The 18,707-nt window shown below is 50.6% G+C and overlaps 1 protein-coding gene across 11 annotated transcripts in view; it reads right to left on the bottom strand.

Moving 5' to 3' along the window:
* The window catches only part of UBE2QL1 (ubiquitin conjugating enzyme E2 QL1), a 51,026-nt gene extending 32,644 nt beyond the window's left edge, over positions 1-18,382 (bottom strand). For 4 of the 11 annotated variants that reach the window (XR_014241361.1, XR_014241362.1, XM_082380340.1 and 1 more), the window contains exon 1: positions 15,619-18,376. Coding sequence is in view for 7 of the 11 variants with exons in the window: in XM_082380340.1 (XP_082236466.1) it covers positions 15,619-16,407 (789 nt within the window). In the remaining 4 variants the exon portion in view is untranslated. Of the gene's footprint in view, positions 8,515-15,618 lie in introns of all 11 variants that reach the window. The other 7 variants (XM_082380342.1, XR_014241359.1, XR_014241360.1 and 4 more) reach the window with 7 other exon arrangements.
* Positions 18,383-18,707: the final 325 nt, after the last annotated feature.

Raw genomic sequence — 18,707 nt, 5'->3', positions numbered from 1 at the left:
ATAAAAATCACTTTTGATTAGAAAAATGCATCAGCTTGGGTGTACCAGCATAAAAATCAATTGGATTAAAGCACATTCACTATAATTTTGACCTCAACTGGTCCATTAGTGCAGCCTTCCAGGATCACTGAATCCCAAGCCATTGTTTGAAATAATCGTCAACCAAACAGCATCTCTCCCTTTTGGTCCACCCGGCATGTCTACACTGCCTGCCTGACACCATCCCCTCTGCAACGTGGCTTTGCCCAGAGTCCTCTTTTTGTCTGCAGGCCCCCAGGAAAATGCACAGAGCAGAGCATCCCTTTTCTCAGCCACCTGCCCCCAGGGCTGCGATGACTGGGGGGAGGAGAAGGCACAGAACCCCGGTGAAGCAGAGGAGAGGAAACACTGAACCAGAGAGAGGCGAAAGGATGCGCGGCTGGTCCAGTGTGCACGGGGATACTGGAGACAGTGACGGCTGCAAAGAACGGAGAGAAAAGAACACTCCGGTCAACCGTGGACAAACGGGAGGAGCAGCGTGGGGGCAGGAGTGGGGAGATTTATAGGAGCTGTGACATGGAAAGTGGAGCAAAAATCACAAGGCATGCAGGAATAAAGGGGGAGCTGGGGGAGGGCGCCGGAGAAGACGGGGGGCCCCTGATCACTGGCTTTAATAAAAGTAGGGGGAGAAGCCCACAGCAAACAAAGCCAGAAGAAATCCTTCAGGTGGAGAAGAAAAGGAAAGCGTGAAAAAGCAAAGGCAATTGCCGTCTTTGGGGAAAAGTAGAAAAGAAAGATTCTGAAAATGCCAGGAAAAACAAAGAAACGTGGGAAACCTAACATTGATGGGGAGGAACGTGTGGATGCGGCAGGAGGGAAAGGGGCTGCTTAGATGAGAAATGTCTGGTGACTCAGTCAAGGGGCCTGGAGGTAGCCAGATCCCGGGACAATGACGGGAAGATGGGAAATCGGAGATCAATGTCAGGAGAGGAAAACAAATGGCTAAAACTCACACGCTTTGAAAGGAAGAATCTGTTATGGGTTTCATTGTGCCCCCCAATATTTGTATGTTGAAGCCCTAACCCCTCAGAATGTGACTGTTTGGAGACAGGGTCTATACAGAGGTAATTAAGGTAAAATGAGGTCAGTAGAGGGGGCCCTGATCCAGTCTGACTGGTGTCCTTGTAAGAAGAGGAGATTAGGACACAGACACACACAGAGGGATGAACACATGAGGACACATGGAAGAAACGGCCATCCACACACCAAGGAGAGAGGCCTCAGAGGAAACCCACCCTGCCGACACCTTGATCTTAGACTTCCAGCCTCCAGGGCTGTGAGAAATAAATGTCTGTTGTTGAGCCACCCTGACTAGGTGTGAGCCCTCCAATAATAATATAGGCCATTGCAGGCTCCGGTAAGCTGAACGGAAGGAGGGAGACAGGAAGGGAGAGAGGAGAGAATGAATTTACATGGCAACACGGAAACCTCCAATCAGGATAAGACCACAGAGAAACAAAAGAGATGGTTACAGGGAAGCTCTTTCATATTAAAATTACTTGACAAAATAATCACGGAACCCTACGTGTGGACTGACCATCTGAGGGCAGCGGGCATGATCCCTCATCCACTATCTCTTGGACCCTAAGTACCAGCCTCCATCCAGTGTTCACCTGTTGTCTTTTCTGGTAAATAGAATGATGACATTTCAAGGGCACATGATCAAAAACAACACCCCATAAAATGAATTCTCACTTACTAAGACACCAGGATCAATCAGTTCAGTGTTTAGAGAAAAACAAAAAAATTAAATCACTTGGGATGGACACAGTGCAGAGGGTAAAATTATTTTGGTACTTAGCATCAACCAGAAAACACCATCTTGACTGAGTGTCTTTTGCTAAAAATGTCCATTTTCCCAACACTGCAATTACAGTGCACTCATCACTCTTAATCTTTCTTTGATGATTCATGGCCTTGCGGTACCTGAAGGTCATCAACTCAACTTCATTCTACAACAGCTGTGGACTGCCTACTAGGGTCCAGGGCTGGGCTAGTCCCCTTGGATCCCACACACCCCACCAAATTGCTCTCCCCCCCGCCCCAGGAGAGGTGCACCATCTACAGGGAACTGCTGCCCCCATGGGGAGTTGCTCCCCCTGTGGGGAGATGCTCCTCCCGGGGAGGTGCTAGCAACCCACCGGCTGTGACCGGAGGCTTGTGTGTGCACTCGGGGCAGGGCTGTGCAGCCCAGCAGTGAGGCCTGCAAAGTCGGCCTTCCCAGACCCCAGACCCTCTGAGCCCCAGGGAGGACTGGTAGGAGTTTGTTTTCTCTCTGACCTCCACATAACCAGGCCAGTCCAGCTGTAGCTGAGAAAAGCAGCCAGAAGTGGACAAGGGCCCTCACACATGAGAGAGTGAAATCAGCTACTTCTGATAAAGGACTTCAGAACCTTACAAATGAACAAACAAACAGAGAATCTGTGTGCTAAACAGTTCTCCTGGAACTGACCGGGGCTATTTCCCATTTCTTTTTCACTGATGAGACAACTCACCACCTTGACTTTGGAATTTTGTGTGGTGCAGGATTTCAAATCTCTTGTAGCTTCGGTGTTCCTAACACAGGATTTTAAACCATGCTATACTGGGGACAGAATTTGCTTTGCATGGCAAGGAAATGCCAATGTTATCACAGCTCAGTAAGCATCACTGAAATCTGGGTTTATGTGTTTCCCTAGCTCTGCTTAATCCCAAGATTCCACAAATTCGTTTAAAAAAAAAAAAAACCTTAGCAAATTCTGGAACAAAAATTCAGTATAAAATCATAGCACAAATGCTAAGCCTAACTGGGTTTGGGGAGATCTTTGGATCAAGGCCTGGCACCTGGTCTCTATGGCCTGACCATGGCTTGAGGCCCGGGCAGTGTGGGAGCAGGTAATGGCCACACTGCAGGCCTACAATTTTGCAGTCTACACCAGTGCAGAGAAATGGAGGGGCACCCCACCCAAGGCCCAGCACGGAGGAAACACTACCTTCCTCCTCATTGATGGCTTTCTTTTCCCTTCCAGTCACTACTAAACCCGTATTCTTTCTCCAGACTGTCTGCTGCACATGGCTCTGGTTTGTGCAATAGTAAAAGTCTTATTGTTTAAGTAAAAAAATTACTGGAATCACTGTATTATAAATTTAACACATGGTACATGCTCAAGGTTTGCAAGAAATACATTTTAAAGGGTTCACTCACTCAACCTCAGAGTAAACCCTTCTAGAACATTCTAAAATTTTCTAAAATGTTACCGATCTGTAAATACTGTGACTTACTGACTTCGAAGAGTAGCAGAAAGTAGTGGGATAAATGAGACTGGCAAGAAATGAAGAAAATGAAGATTGGGTACAATGCACCAATATTCACTGTAATTATGTAAAGAAAATAACATGAAAAGGAAAGGAAAATACTAAGTAGCAAATAAATGGATGATTTAGACATTCATATGTCTGAAAGGTAAGATTACTTATGAAAAACTCTCCCTTCTTTTTATCACTCACTCAAACTATGCTTGACTTATAAGACTTGTTAGTATCACTGCATTGTTCTAAAGACCAAACAAATTACAAAATTCACTATAAGTTTCGAAGGCAGACATGTCAGAAGCATTTCCTTGCAGCAGAAATCTTAACATTTCCCTCAGCCTTTTGGGGCAACTTAATTTAATGGCACAGTATGTAAGTTTTCTTTGACTCTCTGGGGACTGTCCCCAGGAATTTTGGACGAGGCTCGTTCTGTCCTGAACGCACACTAGCAAGGGCATTCTTTTACCTCCCCGAGTTCTGTAACAAGCTCATTCTGCCCAGCCCTTCAGGGTGGACTGTCTTCTTTCTAGTTAGTGGTCCTTCAGACTTGAATATTTAACAACTTCTACTTAATGATGCTACAGAATGAGACAATAGGGAGAGAAGATGCCCCTTGGAAATTCTCACTAAGCCCCTAGTTCCTACTTGAGGAATAATGGTCTGGTTCAATCACGTTGCCCTTGGGAGCTCAAGAAAACAGGCACTTGCTGTACCCTCCGGGCTGCCAGCCTGCCCTGCTCCCCAGCTGGACTCCCCCTTGTCTCGGACCTCCAGGAAACCACACAAGTAAAGTGCTTTGTAAGCAGCAACAGTGGATGCAAGTATTGCTCCAGGACGGGGGTCTGTTTTGCCCACCTCAATCACAGACCCCCATTCAGCACCTGCTGGCAGCACCCTCACTCCTTCCTCCATACACACCCATGCCTCTTACGTCCTGCCACTGGCTGCATCCTTCATACATCTCCTCCCACATTTGGGTTTAGAGTTCTGGGCCATGGGTGTCTTTCTGGGTTGGGCACTGACCAAGACCCAGTTCTGAAGTCTCCGGGGGTCTTCTGGCCACAGAGATGGCGTGAGACCATCTATCCTTTCTTCAAATGGCCTGAAAGGGTTAAACAAGGGTCACCTGTTCTTGTGCAGCATCCTGGCCCCAGAGGCAATCCGATCAGGTGTGGACAAACAGCTGCTGGGCGCATCCTTATCTGAATGGGGCGACCAGCCAGCCTCTGAGACTCTAAGTGGTACATGGTCAGGGCCAAGCTGCAGACTGAGGGCCTTGGATGTTTTTCTTAGGGTAGGGCGACTGAAATGATCTCAATCAAAAGATTTGATGACAGCCAAATAATTAGTTTACAGGTGGGAAAAAGAGACATACATAAATGTGAAGAAAACAATCTGAGCAGTGCTGGGTAGAACGTGTCTATTTGCTGACTATGACGCTGAAAACTTTACCAAGCTAACGTGGTAGTTATGGCAACACCACCCAGGCCCACGCACTGATTTAGATATTGTTACAGACTGCACTTCCACGAGGAAGATAACACCGCTTCTCAGAATGATACACACTGCGGGCTGAGAACCCCGGGGGACAGGAGGATGCCTCATGTCTCTAGTGATCTCAGAGGTGGAATTCCAGACTTCAATATTGCTAAACTGTGGGGAAATCAGTGAGCGTACCACAAAAACAGCATAAAAATCCTGGAGGACCAATGAACTGTATACTGTTCCCGCTCCTTGTGAGAATGCTGGCTCCATTCATCTAAGTCTTAAGAGTTGGAAAGAACCCTGAAGACATCTAGTCACTTTCTTACCAAATGCGGGAAGCCTTACCCTAGATGCTCAGGGCCTTAACTGCTAAGCAATAAGAGAAGATTGGTGTTCTTTGTTGATTAGCCTCCAATTGTCATAATATCATATATATGTATGTAGGTCAAACATTTCAACTAGATTTCTCTTGAATTTCATTACAGAAAAAAGACTTTCCTAAAGGTTATCAGTCAGGCAAAGGATCACTGACTCAGTGAAATTCTCTTTCAGTTGTACTGAGGCAATTTGTGTTCATTCTGTGTGACCTGTGATAACTGATGGAATCCACAGCATTTGAAAAAAATTTTACGTTTGATTTCTGAACCGGCTTTTCATCTTGAAACAGAATGGTAGCTCAAAAGTTTTCAAGTGGCCACTGTGTTCTGTAAAACAGAAAGAATCTCAACAATATGGAACAGTATCAATGTGTGTGTTGAGAGGTGATAAAGGTAAATGTTTGAAATAATTACATTCTTCTATGTAATTTTCTAACTTGGCAGCAGCAAAAAATTAAGCTAATTTAAAGATACTGCTAACAAATAGGATTCTTAGAGACCAAGGCTGTACAGGTGAAAAAACAGCTCTCAAATCTGTGCTTGGTCAATAACATGATCGCGGTTATTATCTGAAATTGACACCTGATGGTGCAAAATGACTTGACGATGGAGAGTCAACAGAGGTGATGACAAGAGTCCACAAGGAGAGGTGGCAGTTCTGAGAGGGTGAAGAGGAGGCTACCCTGTGATTTTTGTGAATATTTATAAAATTCTGGTCAAGTATAAAAAAATTTTGAGCCAACTGGATGTCAGTATTGCTCTGAAATACTAATAGTTACGAAAGCAGAACGCTTCATGTAATGAATGTTGAACGTAAACCCAATTCTGGGTCTTTGGTCGTACTTTTCTTATGCATTTATTTCAATACAATTCTACTTTTAGAAAAAGAAGGAACACCTATTGATCATCTCCTCTATGCAATGCACCTGCACACATCATTTCCTTTGAGCATCACGACACATCCGTGAAGTGGGTTTATGCTCCTCATCTTCAGATGAGGCACCTGAGGCTCAGGGAGGCGGCTACCTGCCCAGCAGGGAAGCAGGCTTGGGAGGAGGCGTGGTACTGGAGCCCTGACCCTGCTCGAGGTCCACGGCTTTATCCTAACCCCACCCAACAAGATCACGGTAGGACTGAGCTGTATGTTGGGCTCCTAAACCTCGTTCCCAGAGGTTCTGGCCATGAGCTGCATGATAAACTTTAAGTTCTTTCCCAAGACAGCTGTCAACACTTAGAGCTACGTACCACCTTGGGGTTCTTGGGGCCATGCGTCCCCAGGGAACACAAACTTGGATGGAAAAAAAATGTCTTTATTTTCATTAACTCTAACTGTAGTCCAGCACTTCATTTAACTGTGATTGGAAGTAACAAAGCAGAGATTTAGCATTGCCTTGATTTTGTCACCAACAGAAACCCCAGACATTTAAAAAATCATATGACAGTTGTTGTAGACAACTTGAAATGTCATCAGTTCTCCTTCCTATGTCCAGTTAGGGCAGTAACTAGACCTTGATATTAAATGTGTTAATAAAGACATGCTTTTTAATTTCATATTTTAGTTCATCACTTTTTAAAAATAGCAATAACTATTTCTAAGTATGACTGTTTTCCTTTGAAAGCCTATGAATTTTATTTTGTGCGTTTAAAAGCATTATTCTGAGGAGGGGTCTTCAGATGTCCCCAGATGCTGAGGGTGGCCTTTGGGGTCAGAGGTGGCAGGAAGGGGCCTCTGGTTCTTCTCGGATCTGCGAGAATGACCAAGAGGCGTCCATCTCTCTTGTCTATGAAAAGGCAGATGCCGGGATCCTCTTTTAAATAAAATTACTAAAACAAAAATCACTGTAATTCAATCCAGCAGAATTCAAAGTCACTTTTTATTAGATTAGTTTTAGTTATGAATTAAACCAACCTCCTTTAAGCTTTATGTAATTTTACTGGTTGATCCTATAGTCAGAGAAACTTTGTCTTTCATGAGCTCTCTAAGATGATGATCCTTCATAGGATACATTATAAAGGTGATCAAAAGAAAAACAAGCCGTTCTGTGAGGGGAGGGATCACAGTGGCCCCTGTGGGCAGCTAGCTCATCTGTGTCAGTTTCAGGCATTCACTGGAGGAAGGGGCTTCCCCGGAGACCCTAACCCGCAGATTGGCAGGGCTCTGCCTTCCCCAGGCTAAGCGAGCCTTGGTTTCCTCCTCTGTAAAATGGGAATAACAACAGCACTCACCCCATAGGCTGCTGAAAGCATTTAATCACATGACCCACTAAAGTGTTTTGCACAGCAGCTGGCCCACGGTAAGCACCTGGTAAGTTCACAATCTTACCGTATTCCAAATAGGGACAAGAGGAGGGGATGGGGTGTGTGTGCAGTTGAGCAAGTTGCACAGCGGACACATTTATTCAGCACATACAATGTACTGGGCATTGGGCGAGGGAAAGGGGAACCAGAGCCATAAACAGGTAAATGCAGTCTAGCAGGATGAGCGTGAAACGAACAGCTTCCAGACAACGCAGAGGTGTTTAGAGGAGGGAGCCACTGCCCCCACCGGAGGAGTGATCGCGGGGCCTTCTGCAGGACTTAAGGCGGCTCGGCAGGGTTCTGAGGGATGGCAGGGCCCGACTGATGCATGACGGGGTGCTTCCCCAATGGGGGCGGGCCTGTGACCTCAGCAAACGTGGAGGCCTGCTGGTGTGCCCTGGCTGGAGGGGCTGGCGGGAGAAGGGCTTACTGGGGGCTGTGGAAGGTGGAAGCGCCACAGCCAGGCTGGGCAGCGACTGGGCGCTTGGATGTACTCCGTCACCGTCATAACCAAGGGTGTGAGAAAGCCAGGTGTGCATCTAGAGGACCCAGGAAGGTGGCAGCAGGGAGGATGGAAAGGGACAGAGAGGTTGGACGGGGGCATCACAGGGATCCAAGCAGGGGATGACAAGCCTCTAAGGAGGCAGGAGGGCAGGGAGGAGAGGAAAAGCCAGGCTTGGGAACGTGAACGAGGAGGCCCGGTTAGTCCTGCTCCGTGACCACACCTAGGCCTGCCGGGTGGGGAAGGGCACCTTCCGGCCACTCCCCCCGGCGCCCTGCTCCCGCCCCGCCCTCCTCTCCCGAGCCTTTGCCACCTGGTTGGTCCCAATTCTGCTTCCTCCCTAGAGGTTCACGATCTGGGGGCCTTGGTCCTCCCGCTCGGCTTGCTTCCTCCTGCCCTTAGCGGAAAGGACCAGGAGGAGGACCAGGGGTGACACACAAAAGGGGGAAAGGTCGCCACGGGAATGCTGAAGACCATGTGTCTTCAGTGCCCAAGTCATGGTAGACCCTCAGCAAACGGGTCCTGAATGAAGGAGGGAAAGAAGGAATGAAGCGTGTGATGATGGGGAATTAAACAATTAAACCTGGGCTTCCCTGGCGGCGCAGTGGTTGAGAATCTGCCTGCCAATGCAGGGGACACGGGTTCGAGCCCTGGTCTGGGAAGATCCCACATGCCGCGGAGCAACTGGGCCCGTGAGCCACAATTACTGAGCCTGCGCGTCTGGAGCCTGTGCTCCGCAACAAGAGAGGCCGCGATAGTGAGAGGCCCGCACACCGCGATGAAGAGTGGCCCCCGCTCGCCGCAACTACAGAAAGCCCTTGCACAGAAACGAAGACCCAACACAGCCAAAAATAAATAAATAAATTAATTAATAAATTTAAAAAAAAAACAATTAAACCTTATCTTAGGTTGCTGACTCCTTGGGTAGGAAAGCGTAGATGTTATTGGAAATATTTCTGCCATTACAATGACTTCTTTGTCTGTTTTGGGAAATGCCAGATCCTCCCATTTATTAGCAGTGAAACTATGTTCAGAAAAACAGGCTAACCCTCAGTGTTACAATCACGTAACAACGAGCATTCCTGCAATGAGCATTCCTTCTGGGAACGTCACCCAGAAGTTTTGAAGACCCTGCTGACCCCAGGACCCCACCTCTCTCAAGTCCCTGGCACACAGGCAGGCCACTGCCTGGTGTCCAGTCCGCTCGCACCAGTGAACGGGCACTCACCCAAATACTAAGCAAGCGACAACTGCGGAGCTGCCTGCCACATCACAGACAAATATGAGTGGGTTTCACTTTATCCCCACTAGACAGTCAGTTCTCCGTGGCTGGCACCTTCCGTGAATCTGATTCACCAACGTGTGCCCAGTGTGTGCCCGATACAGAGTGGACACTCAGTACCTGTGCTGTGTGAACTAGCTAATTATCCACAGTTCTGGGTGGTCCGTGCCCCTAAGTCCTCACAACTGTGTCCGATCCGGGGGTGAGGAACTCTCTTGAGCACATTTCCTTTTTCAGGGTTTACACTCCCTCTTGGTCCAGGGAGGAAGGACCGGGTTGTATGATGACCTCCTCTACAAAAGTAGGGCTTCCAGAGGGCTAGTCGGGGTGGACACAGGACAGTGAGTGCAACCAAGGTGGGAGGGGGGAAGGTAAGGGGTTCATTACACCCACCATCACCTGAAGCTCCCTCTTCTGGCTGTTGGTGGGAGGATGTACCGAAAATGGTAGACGTGATGAGTAATTCTGGTCCAGGGTGGTTTTTCCAACCCTGGTTTGTCTGCTAGAATCAACGTAGGAGATTTTCCAACAGGCCTCTACCAGGGCCTCATCTTAGCCTCAAGAAGTACGAATCTTCGAGGATAAGGGCCTGGCACTGGAATAATTTAAAGGTTCCCCGAAGCATCTAATTAACCTGGGGCTGAGGACCACCGGCAGAGAGGAAAGGAGTTACCCCCTCCCCATCCTCCGCCCCATCTCCCCACGACCCTATCAACACAGCAAAAATCTAGGATTCAGGAGATTTGAAATGTGGCTCAAAGAACCCACTACTAGTGGCTGCTTAAAACAAAAACCATGAAAGCCATTTGGCTGGTTCCTTAGCTGTCCCCAGAGTGGTTCCACTGAGGCTGCCTTCCTTCTAAACCTGGACTCATACACACCTGTTCGTGAGGATGAGAAAGGGCAGGATTCTGGGTTAAAACAAACTTCCACTTAGTGTTCATGTTGGCACTTTCCATTAAACAAACAAACAACCTCCCCAAACTCTCCTGACCCCTAAAAAGGAAAACAATCCTCTCACACCCTTTACTATAAATCAGAAAAGTAAACAGAAATGCATTTGCATCCTCTTTTTGCAAGTTTACATTCTCAAAGGTTTACAACTCTGGGTAAAGTAAGCCACTACTATTATTAACTGCACCGTCAGCCATGGGATGAGCAGAGTCGCCAGGGAGCGGGCGTGTGGGAGCTTTTGCCAAGTTGGCGTGGGACTATTTTTAGGATGCAGAGTCCTGTCTGCGTCCTCCTGCCCGTCCTACTTGATACCAGAACAAGCTATTTTTTTCTCCGAACAGTCGAGCACATGGAGACCTCAAGCTGCAGACTCATCCTGGGTGGTAATGACCTCCGTCACCTACACACAGGCACAGGACACAACGAGTCACCTACACACGGGCACAGGACACAACGACACGGTGACTCATAAGACTCCTCCACAAATCCACTCTCCTCGGTGAGTCACATGGCAGGACCCACCCCGTGGCTGTCACTGTTCACACGCTAGGTTCTCCCAGCTTCCCTTTAAAGCGGCCACCATCTCTCTATTCCAAGTAGGCCCTCCTGGGGTCTCGTCAGTGTGGTCCTGTGTTCACACGGATGGACATCATTTATGTTACTCTGCAAACCAGCAATAGCCTCGAGAGAAATGAGAGGTTGAACTGGTTAAGAAATTCCTGTTTGGGCTTGTTATAGGCTACACTGTGATCCCTCAAAATTGATACGTTGGAGTCCTACTCCCAAGCACCTCAGAAGGTGACTGTATTTGGAGATAGGGTCTTTACAGAGGTGATCATGTTAAACTGAGGTCATGAGGATGGAGCTCTGATCCAATACGACTGGTGTCCTCACCAGAAGGGGAGATTAGGACACAGACAGGCACAGAGGGAAGACCAGGTGAGGACACAGGGAGAAGACGGCCGTCTGCAAGCCAAGGACAGAGGCCTGGAGCTCATCCTTCTGCACACCCTCGGAAGGACCCAACCCTGCTCTCACCTTGAGCTCAGACTTCTGGCCTCCGGACCTGTGAGAGGTAAATGTCTGTTGTTGAAGCCCCCCAGTCTGTGGGACTCTGTGACAGCAGCCCTAGCACACTCACACAGGGCTTTCAAAAATGTTGTGTGAATTATAATAGTTCAGAAGCCAATAAACTTTAGGAACCCACAGGGCTGTTTATCTTCATTACTTTTTTCTGATAAGACCTGGAGATTGTGTAGCCATAAGGAAAAAGCTATTTCCAGGCCTAGTACTTTGGAAGAGGTTCTGAAGACAGGCTCTGTGTGTGTGTGTGTGTGTGTGTGTGTGTGTGTGTGTGCGCCCGTGTGCAAGATTCTCAGTGACACCCATGGCGCAGAACGCTTTAAGCCCTAAAGTCGACCTCAGAGATGCACTTTATCATCAAACAGAGCTGATCTGCAGAGCCTGTTACTTCTTCATCACACACTGACACGTGGCAACATCCGCCAGTGTTCTGTGCTCAAAAATTCCAGAAACTAGTGCTGTCAGGAAACATAACTGTTCTGGAATCGCTTAGCAATTTTTAATTCAAACACTAAGACCTGAAGGTGTTTTAGTCCTGTTGTTTTCATTCTTCTGCTGACAGCTGACTGTGTACCTGTGCTCTGTGGACACAAATGATGATCACACCGGTCACCGCCAACCACTGGCTGAAGACGGCCAGGGGCTCAGGTGGCCCGGGCGTGACTCTGCCGTCGCTGACTTTTACTAATGTGCACTGGTATTCAAAGCCTCGCACTCATTGCTAGTGTTAGAACACGAGGCTGCATTAATCTCACCTGACCGTGTGGAGCTGAGGTTTCCTCACCTGTACGGTGACCACTGAAACAGTAGAACCAGGTAAGGTTCACACCCTAAGTGCCTCGCTGGCCCAGAGCTTGGCATGGAGCAAACAGTAAATGCCGCTGCTGTTATTGCCACATCGTCCTCATGCCGGGTTGAGGCGCATGGCTGGCACTGAGGGGACAGAGGAGGAGTAAGGAACCGTCTTCCAAGTGTCATCTGGTTCCCTGTCCCTGGCGATGTCTAACTAATTAAAAAGGGGACACTCAGGAGGCGAACTGATGTGAAAGTAGAACCCTGGGTTAGTGCGCCCTCAAGCCACTTTTGGGCATCTTCTGCTCACACAGCTGCAAGGAGAGGGTCTCTGTCGCATCATCTATCATCCCAGGTGCGAGACCTGGTACACACGCCAGTGAACGCCGAGGCCTGGCCTGGGCAGGACCCTCCCAGGTACGGGGATTTTTCATTTAATTGCAGGAACCAAGAGTTACCTAAAATGTCTCTTTGTAGTCAAAAGAGGATTCGGTAATAAACAAATAGGCAAGGTATGTATGTCATTATCTCTACAAAGAATATATCATACAAGAAATTTTTAAGTTAATTTAAAACCACCACAATCCATAAGGTAGCACACGAGAGATTTTGATAACATGGGCCCCAAGAGTCAGGTATAGGTCTCGTGAAATGACTGAATCTGTCACACCGTGAGATAAACGCCAACATTAATACTATACACAAAATGGTTAAGCAGATCTTTTCTTAATATTACCAATGAAACCCTTAAAAGTATTTTATGATTTCTCTAAAGGCAGAGAAACAAAATCAACTTAGGATAGCCCCAATTCAGAAAGTTAAGCTTAGTAGTTGATGAAAGAGGAAAACGAGCCTTTTCTAATCTCATTGCTTAAGAAAAACGAAAGCGTCAACAGATGGAGGAATGCAACTAGAATGGAACGGTTCTGCCTTTTAAAGTAATTATTGGTTTGGTAGCACTCTTGGTTCTCTCTGAATACATAATCAGGTATTTTGATTGCTTTCCCAAAGTCCTTTAACTACCTTTAACTACGGAAATAATTCGGTAACTACAGTAAGTGCAATGAACAACCTGTAGGTAGGAAATTTACAAAAGCAGGAAGGGCACCATAATGCTGAGGGCCCTGAGACACTATTAGGACCCTTTCCTGCACAGAATCGTGAAACACTGCTGAACATTCATTTCTCCTGTTCTTACACTGCGTTTCGAGTTGTTTGTGTATCTCCTACACGACTCTCTTTTGGATGTTGAAGTCAGCATGAAAAGTGCAAAGAAACTGAATTGGTATTTTTATAAATTGCTGAGTGCTCACCTTCCTTTCAGATATTTCATAACTAGACTTTAGAATAGGTGATATAACACAATATGCTAGGTGGAGGGCCCTGAGTTCATCTAAGTAAGATTTTGAAATTAATAAAAAAAATATTGATAATTACTTTCAACAATAAGGTCTCCGACTTGCTGACTGTATGAAGACTCTCAATTTGGATTACAAAGAAAAGAAATGTATACACAAGGACCTGCCTAATTTAATAGAAATGCAGGGGCACCAAGAGAATTATCATTCACAGCATTAATGTGAACGTGGAAAACATTTAACTTACTAAGATATATCTCTTCTAAAAAAAAAAAAGTCCTTATTTCTCATTTGAAATCTTTACTTTCCTACATCTTTCAAAATGCAGGCTGTGGTTGAGGTGACCTCTAGGATCTCTTCCAAATCTAAATGCTATGATTCTGTGATTATAAGGCAAAATGATATTCCTCTGCCCCTCATCCCCAAAGTCATCTCTGTGAAGAATGAAAGAAGGTGAGAGAGTGTTCCAGAGAGTTCTGATTAGCAGTGCTTTCAGAAAAAATAACAGAAGCATTTCTGCAAAATATTTTTCCCCATCACTTGTATAAATCCTGATAATAACATAAACCGGGACCCTCTCCCACCCCCGTGGCTTGTATCAAATCACAGCCTCTTCCCATCAGAGCCAGCGTTGAACCACAGGCTTCAGAGTGAATTTCTGATGTTAAAGCATTAAACCTCACCTTTCTAGAGCCGCCAGGTCCCTCCTATTTTGAACGCGAGAAATAAGCGGAAGCTAAACACCAGAAAAGATGGACTAGCAAGATAGTCCTTGGTAACAACAGCCCTCAGTCAAGAATTAAGTGCCTTTCTCCACTGGAGTCACAATGCGATTTGCTTGGAATCCCAGGGGCTCCACCTCTAGTGAAATTGGCAGAACAAGCATTATTTGATTAGTGTGAAAGATCCTGCCGTGAAAGGGACAGAGGCAGGTGACAGGGGACTGATGGCTTCTGAAATGCTAGCTGTAGAAAGATCAAATCGAGGTCATTCTGGGTCTCCTAAACAAAACAGGGATTCTTCATAAATCTAAAAGACACCCATATAAAATTATAATTGTATTAAGTAATGTTCAATAGCGATTTGGGAAAACATCAACCAACTTGAATGTGATCAGGAGCATATAATGTGGGAAGATAACACCATCATGCCTCTGCCTGCAGCTGGCGGGGGAACAAATTTCAGAAGATTCATTCATTCTCTGCTCTCAAGTTCTCTGGGGTTTCTTTTGGTAAAGCTGCCGTCTGGTGCAATAGGTGAGAAGATTCAGGCACCAAGCCTGCCCCTGATTTCAGTATTTAGTTAAAAATCTTTAGTTCTGATAATGGATTTAACCCCCCGGGGCAGGGGGAACCCGAAGGAAGAAACAGGTCTGAGAGAGACCAAGACCTTGAACAACTACCCAGGAGGTGATGGTCCTGGAAAGAGTCAGGTACCATGCATTTCCTTGAGGGCATCTGGCCTTGTCACACTCACACCACACCTCTGCCTCTCCAGTGAAATTTCTCAAGAGCAAAATTCTCACCTTTGCGCTAGATGCTGGTCAGGAGGGAGCAGAGCAGGGGGGCAGGTTCACCAGCAGGCAGCAGGCCCTCTGCAGAGCCCCCCACCTGCAGAGTACCCCTGAGTTGTTGTTGGGGGGGAACTTTGTGTGTGTGGTGGGGAAGGGGGCAATAAACTGGGCTGGATACTCAGATTCCTAAGTCCACGTGAAGTTCCACCCTCAGGGAGATTATGGGGTCAGGAGGTGGGGAGAAGCCAAGGAAAAGGAGAAGGGGGGAAACGGGAGGGGGGGCAGGAGAGAGCGGAAGCCTGGGGCGGGGGCGGAGGAGGAGGAAAGGGAGAGTGGGAGATGGGGGAAAGGGAGGAGCGCACGGGGACAGCGGGTTAGGAGACAAGGGCAGAGGGTAGAGGGGCAGAGCCAGAGGGGAGAAGGAACAGAGGAGAAAAGAGTGGGTGTGCGGAGAGGGAGAGAGCGAATTCTAGAGAGATGGGGACCGACCGGGAACAAGCGGGAGACCCGCAGAGACGGGATGGAAAAGTAGGGAAAGAAGAGAACGCTCAGGAAAGAGGAGTGGAGGCGCCCGGGAACGTCTCCCCTCGGCAGGCAGGGGCAGAGATACAGCCCCGCGCGCCCCCGGCCTCCTCCCCGCTTACCTGGCCCTTGACCAGGCTGGCGGCGAACTGGCGCATGACGGCCTCCACGGTGTAGGCGCTGGACCAGCCGCGCGGCGTGAGCAGCTCCATGCAGATGGCGCCGCCGTCCAGCACGTAGCCGTTCTCCAGGCGCGGGCTGAGCACCCGCATGAAGGGCGGCGAGAAGGGGAAGTTGTCGGGGAAGGTGAGGTTGAGCAGGATGAACTCGGTGTTGGTCTCCTTCATGTCCTGCCACAGCACCGAGTCCTTGTCCACCTGGTGCAGCTTCACGTTCCAGTCGAAGAGGCTCTCGTCCACCAGCTCCACGGAGATGAAGCGGTCGCTGAGGCGCGCGATGTCCTGCAGCTCCTTCATGAGCCGCCGGCTGCGCACCTGCGTGCAGTGCTGCTGGCGCGCCGCGGGCACCAGGCTGCCGCCCGCCGCCGCCGCCGCCGCCGCCGCCGCCGGGCCCGGCCCCGCCCTGGCGCCCGCCGCGCGCTCCCGGGGGCCCCCGCCGCTCGCCGCCCCCGCCGCCCCCGCCGCCGGCTGCGGCGGCTTGTCGCGCTGGGCCAGCTCCGCCGCGCGCTTGCCCTTGCCCTTGCCGGGCCCGGGGCTGGCGTCGCCCGCGCCCCCGGCGGGATGCTGCTGCTGCTGCGGCTTGTGGCCGCCGCTCTTGGCGCCGCCCTTGCCGCGCAGCGACGCGCTCTGCTGGCCGCCGCCGCCGCCGCGGTGGTTGTGGTGATGCTTGGGGTCCTCGGTGTCCCGGTTGTGCAGGCGGATGAGCCCGATTTTGCGGAGCAGCGTGGCCATTTTAGGCTCGGCGCCGGCGCGGGGCTCCCCTCGGCTCCTGCCCCCGGAGCCCGAGAGCCGGGGCGCGGGGGGCGCGGGGCGGCGGCGACCGGCGACCACTCAGCGGGGCGCGGCGCGAGCCACCCCTGGCGCCGGCGGCCGTGGCGCAGCCGAGTGGGCAGCACGCGCGCTCGCCGGCCGCTGGGTCGCCGCCGTCATATGACGGGGCCCGCTCTGGCTCGGGCTCCAGCCGCCCGGGGAGGGGAAGCGTGGAGGGGACGCGCCGCGGCGGGCCGTCCCCCGGCCGGTCCCTGCGCGCAGACCCCCAGAGCCTGGTGTCCGCGGTCCTTTGTGACCGGCCGCAGCCGGGCTGGCTTCGAGTCCGAGCGCCGCCTCGGGGCGCGCCGAGCCGTCCGCAGCGCCCCGAAGGCAGCGAGGCGGCCGCGGGTTCGCGCCGTGCGCGCCCGCCGGGCCGTGCTGCGCTGGCCGCTACCGCGGGGCCCCGACCGCCGCCGCCGCCGCCGCGGCTGCTGACATTGCAAAGGCGGCTGCTCAGTCTGAGCCGAGCGCGGCGCGGAGGGGGCGGTCCTGCCGGCCGGGGAGGGGGGCGCGGGGCGGAGCCGCGGGACTGCCTGCGCCGCGCCGCTCCCCCGCCGCCCGCCAGCCGCCCGGCTCCCGCGGCGACACGCGCACGGCCGCTGGGGGGAGACATCGGCGCGCGCCGGGCTGCGGGGTAGCGGCGCGCGGAGCCGACCGGCCGGCCGGAGCGGAGCGAGGGTGGGGAGCAGGGCGAGAAGGGGCATGTGTGTGCGCGCGCTGATGAGGGTCTCAGAGGCTCCGGGTCCTTCTGCCCGGATCCAGGCTCGGCGGCCCCCGGCCCGAGCCTCCGACCTCACTTAACCTAGTTGGAGGGGAGGGGGCGTCGGAGAAGGATGGAAAGCAAGCTGTTTATTGATTCCCGTGAGTACCAGGTGGAGCCTGGTGTCCACACCGCAATCCTGGAGCGGGGTCTGCGGAGCCAGTGCTCTCCTAAGGACTGATCGACGAATCAGGGCCTGGGGAGGAGGATGCGGGAAACGTGCTCTCCGCAACCCCCTAAAGAACCCCTCGAGTCCCGACTTTAAAGGAAGACCGTTCCGCGAATTCACCCCTGCGACCGGGCCCGGCTCCTCTCCTCCCCGCCACGCCAGGGGGTCCCTGCGTTCCGAAAGGGGACGGAAGGGACCACGGAGCACTGGCTTTCGAGTCGTTTCCAAGAGGTTGCGGGGAAACGCATCAGACTCTGGCGCCAGCGCGTGCTCAGGGCGCGGGGCGGGCCCTCTGCGGCCCCGGAGTCCCCGCCCGCGGGTGACCCCGGGATTGGCCGCGGAAGGGGTGGGGATCCTCCTTCAACTTGGACGCTCTCATCCCTCCCCTCCCTTTCTGCCTTTAACTCATTGAAACTTATTTTTATCTGGTGAAATTTCAAGCAAAAAGCACTTTCAGAGCCCCAGAAGCTGGAACAACCGGGGAAGCCGTGAAGAGTCAACGTTGGCAGGAATCGCGCTGCCGCGCATGGTCTAGTGTGTGAGGCCCAGCTGCGCAACGGGGAGGGGCGGTGATGATCCCCGCAATATAGGAGGAATCACCCCGAAAACCCAAATGGCCAAGGACTGACTCCACACTTCACCGCTGTTCCTGGTTTGGCTTTCATCTTGAGGAGCCTCTAAATTCATCAGCAGAGCGCGTTCATTCTGATGTCACCGTGACGATCGTTTTTAAACGTCTTTACCATTTTCACTTTTTATAAATTATTAAAAATTTTCCCTGTGAAAAATAACTCTTCAGATCACCGCGGAAGTAAGTTCAGACGTAATGGGCCTGTGGTTTGGTTTTCTAGAGTTGCTTCCCGGTAGAGTGAGGTGCCCGCCAATCCACACCGGTTTGTGGCAAGTGCATGCAACCCTGGGACGTGGTCCCCTGGATCGGTGACTATATATAAAGGTGCCTTTCCCTGGAGGCTGTTTTCCAGTGGGTGGGCAAGACCAGTGGCTGGTGACCAAATCTCGGCTGCAACTGACTGAGATCTAGTTGTCCTGGTCTCATGGGCTTTTTTGTGACCCGTTCTGTCCAGCTCTGATTTTTAAAGAGAGGCTGAGCAGGAAGATGACAACGTCTGTCTGTAAAGTACCCTGAGTTCACTTAACCTATGGGAAGAGGGGATGTGAGAAGATCGGGAGGTGACACTGGTGGGGACAGGCAGGCATTACATGTTTTATCATTTCACGGCCACAGAAGCCATCTCGGGTTTTATCTGACCCATTTTACTGGTGAAGAAACTG

Source organism: Balaenoptera borealis, assembly GCF_965194805.1.
Source record: "Balaenoptera borealis genome assembly, chromosome: 2".
Classification (NCBI taxonomy): Eukaryota; Metazoa; Chordata; class Mammalia; order Artiodactyla; family Balaenopteridae; genus Balaenoptera; species Balaenoptera borealis.
Note: the sequence above shows the minus strand (reverse complement) of the source record. Positions and strands in the feature narration are given on the sequence as shown.